This window comes from Cyprinodon variegatus, unplaced genomic scaffold, assembly GCF_000732505.1.
Source record: "Cyprinodon variegatus isolate N-32 unplaced genomic scaffold, C_variegatus-1.0 Scaffold1834, whole genome shotgun sequence".
NCBI lineage: Eukaryota > Metazoa > Chordata > Actinopteri > Cyprinodontiformes > Cyprinodontidae > Cyprinodon > Cyprinodon variegatus.
The window spans coordinates 34,136-35,974 of NW_015152287.1; the positions used below are offsets into that span (position 1 = coordinate 34,136).

A 1,839-nucleotide genomic window follows, 5' to 3' on the forward strand; every position below is an offset into this window, starting at 1 on the left:
TACGACCCACAGACCATGGTCCGGTCCATGGTCTGGACCATTGGACGGGGTGAGACAGAGAGGCGGAGACAGCAGAGTCATGAACAGAACCTTTATTATCAGCTGTAACGTAAACAGAGCGCGCTCAGTGGGTGGAGAAGCGGGGCAGCTGGTCTCCCAGCAGAACCCGTCTCTCCACGCCGTCCTCGGAGATGCTGGCCAGTCGGATGACGCCGCCGCTGGACCCGTCCCTCTCCATGGCCAGGGCCAGAGCTGGAAGAGAGGCAGAGGTGAGAGGAGGACTCCAGCTCCCAGCATGCCTTGCTGCAGCACCAGCCTACCTGAGGCCGTCAGCTCCAGGCACTGGTTCTTGTCCAGGCCCGGTTTGTAGTTGGAGTCCATGTAGCCGTAGATGTAGCTGCTGCCGCTGCCGCCCACCGCCACGGGCTGACGGACCAGCATCCCTCCGATAGGAACGCAGTACACCTGGGAGACAGACGCAGAGTCAGAGCGACCTGCGACCCGTAGAACCGCTAGAACCTCAGGAACCCACCTGGCCCCCCTTCCTGCGGTCCCAGCCAGCCACCAGGATCCCCGCCATCAGCTCCTCCCTGTAGCGGTAGCAGCTCGCTCTGAACAGGTTGGCCGCCGTCTCCACCAGAGGGCGCTCATCCAGCTCTATGCTGCGGGACAGAACCAGAACCAGTCAGAACCTCCCCCCGACCCAGCAGGACCAGAGGAACACGCAGACCGGTACCTGTGGAAGCCCAGCTGGTAGGAGACCACCTCAGCGATGGCCTGGGTGTCTGCAGCAGAACCGGACCTGGAACAGAACCACAGAACCAGTAAACACGGAGCAGACCTGGACCTTCTGGACCGGTTCTGATGGATCCCACTGGGTGCTGGGACCCAAACAGACTGAGGAATAACCACAGAGCAGCCTGGTTCTGGTCTAGATGGTTCTGATCCAGCTGGAGAGACAGCAGCTGGTTCTGCTGGAAGATCAGAACTCTGAGAACTCTGGACCAGAACCGGTACCTTGGTTCTCCTCTGACAGGAGCACCAGGCCAACTCTTTATCAGAACCTTCACCTTCAGCAAGAACCACTGGCACCGACCCACCAGAACCCATCAGAACCTACAGAGCTAGCGTTAGATAGCCAATGCTAACCCTAACCCTCTTTTTAAACAGACAAAGAAGAAAAAGAGCGCTCCGCTTTTTAAACAAATAAAAGATAAACCAGTCTGATCTGGATTTCTCAGGAAAGCCTCCTTGCCTGTGATCTAGAGAGCAGCTAACCATCCACCCTAACCAGGCTAATAGGTGGATGTGAGCCTCAGAGGTCTGATGGTTGATCCTTTCTAAGGATAAAGGATGTTCGTCAGGTGAAGTGTTGGCAGCAGGTCTCCACCTCCAAACCAGTGTCTAAACATGTCAGTACGGGGTTCTACCACTAGGTGGCTCAGGCTATGTTCACACTGCAGCCTGAAGTGGCCCAGATCTGGTTTTTCTGGCCCATATGCGAATAGGGCTGGGTACTGAACATCGGTTCTTTTATGGTACCGACCGAAATGCTTCGGTTCTACAGAGTATCGAAACATGCCTCGTCTTTCGGTACCAAGTTTCAGTGATTGGCTCTAACACTGATTGCGTCATCCAGGAGAAGTCCACAGGTGGTCCCGCCTACAGCCAGGGTTCATGTGTATCTGTTGTGAACTGGTTGCAGCGTCGTGGAACCCCTTTAAAATGCCCCCCAGGTCAAAAGTGCGGCTTCACTTTATTTAGACTGATGCCAATAGGGCGCAATGCAATACATCGTGCATGGAAACAATTTCAGAGCAGAAAGCTGCTCGGTGTTTG

At 55.4% G+C, this 1,839-nt stretch overlaps 1 protein-coding gene across 1 annotated transcript in view; it reads right to left on the reverse strand.

Moving 5' to 3' along the window:
• Positions 1 to 76: 76 nt before the first annotated feature.
• Positions 77 to 1,839, reverse strand: part of LOC107104657 (proteasome subunit beta type-6-like) — a 4,535-nt gene continuing 2,772 nt past the window's right edge. The window contains exons 4-7 of the mRNA XM_015404704.1: positions 737 to 811; positions 533 to 662; positions 321 to 465; positions 77 to 252 (exon numbers count right to left, since the gene is read on the reverse strand). Of these exons, the coding sequence (XP_015260190.1) occupies positions 125 to 252; positions 321 to 465; positions 533 to 662; positions 737 to 811 (478 nt within the window). The 3' untranslated portion in view covers positions 77 to 124. The remainder of the gene's footprint in view (positions 253 to 320; positions 466 to 532; positions 663 to 736; positions 812 to 1,839) is intronic.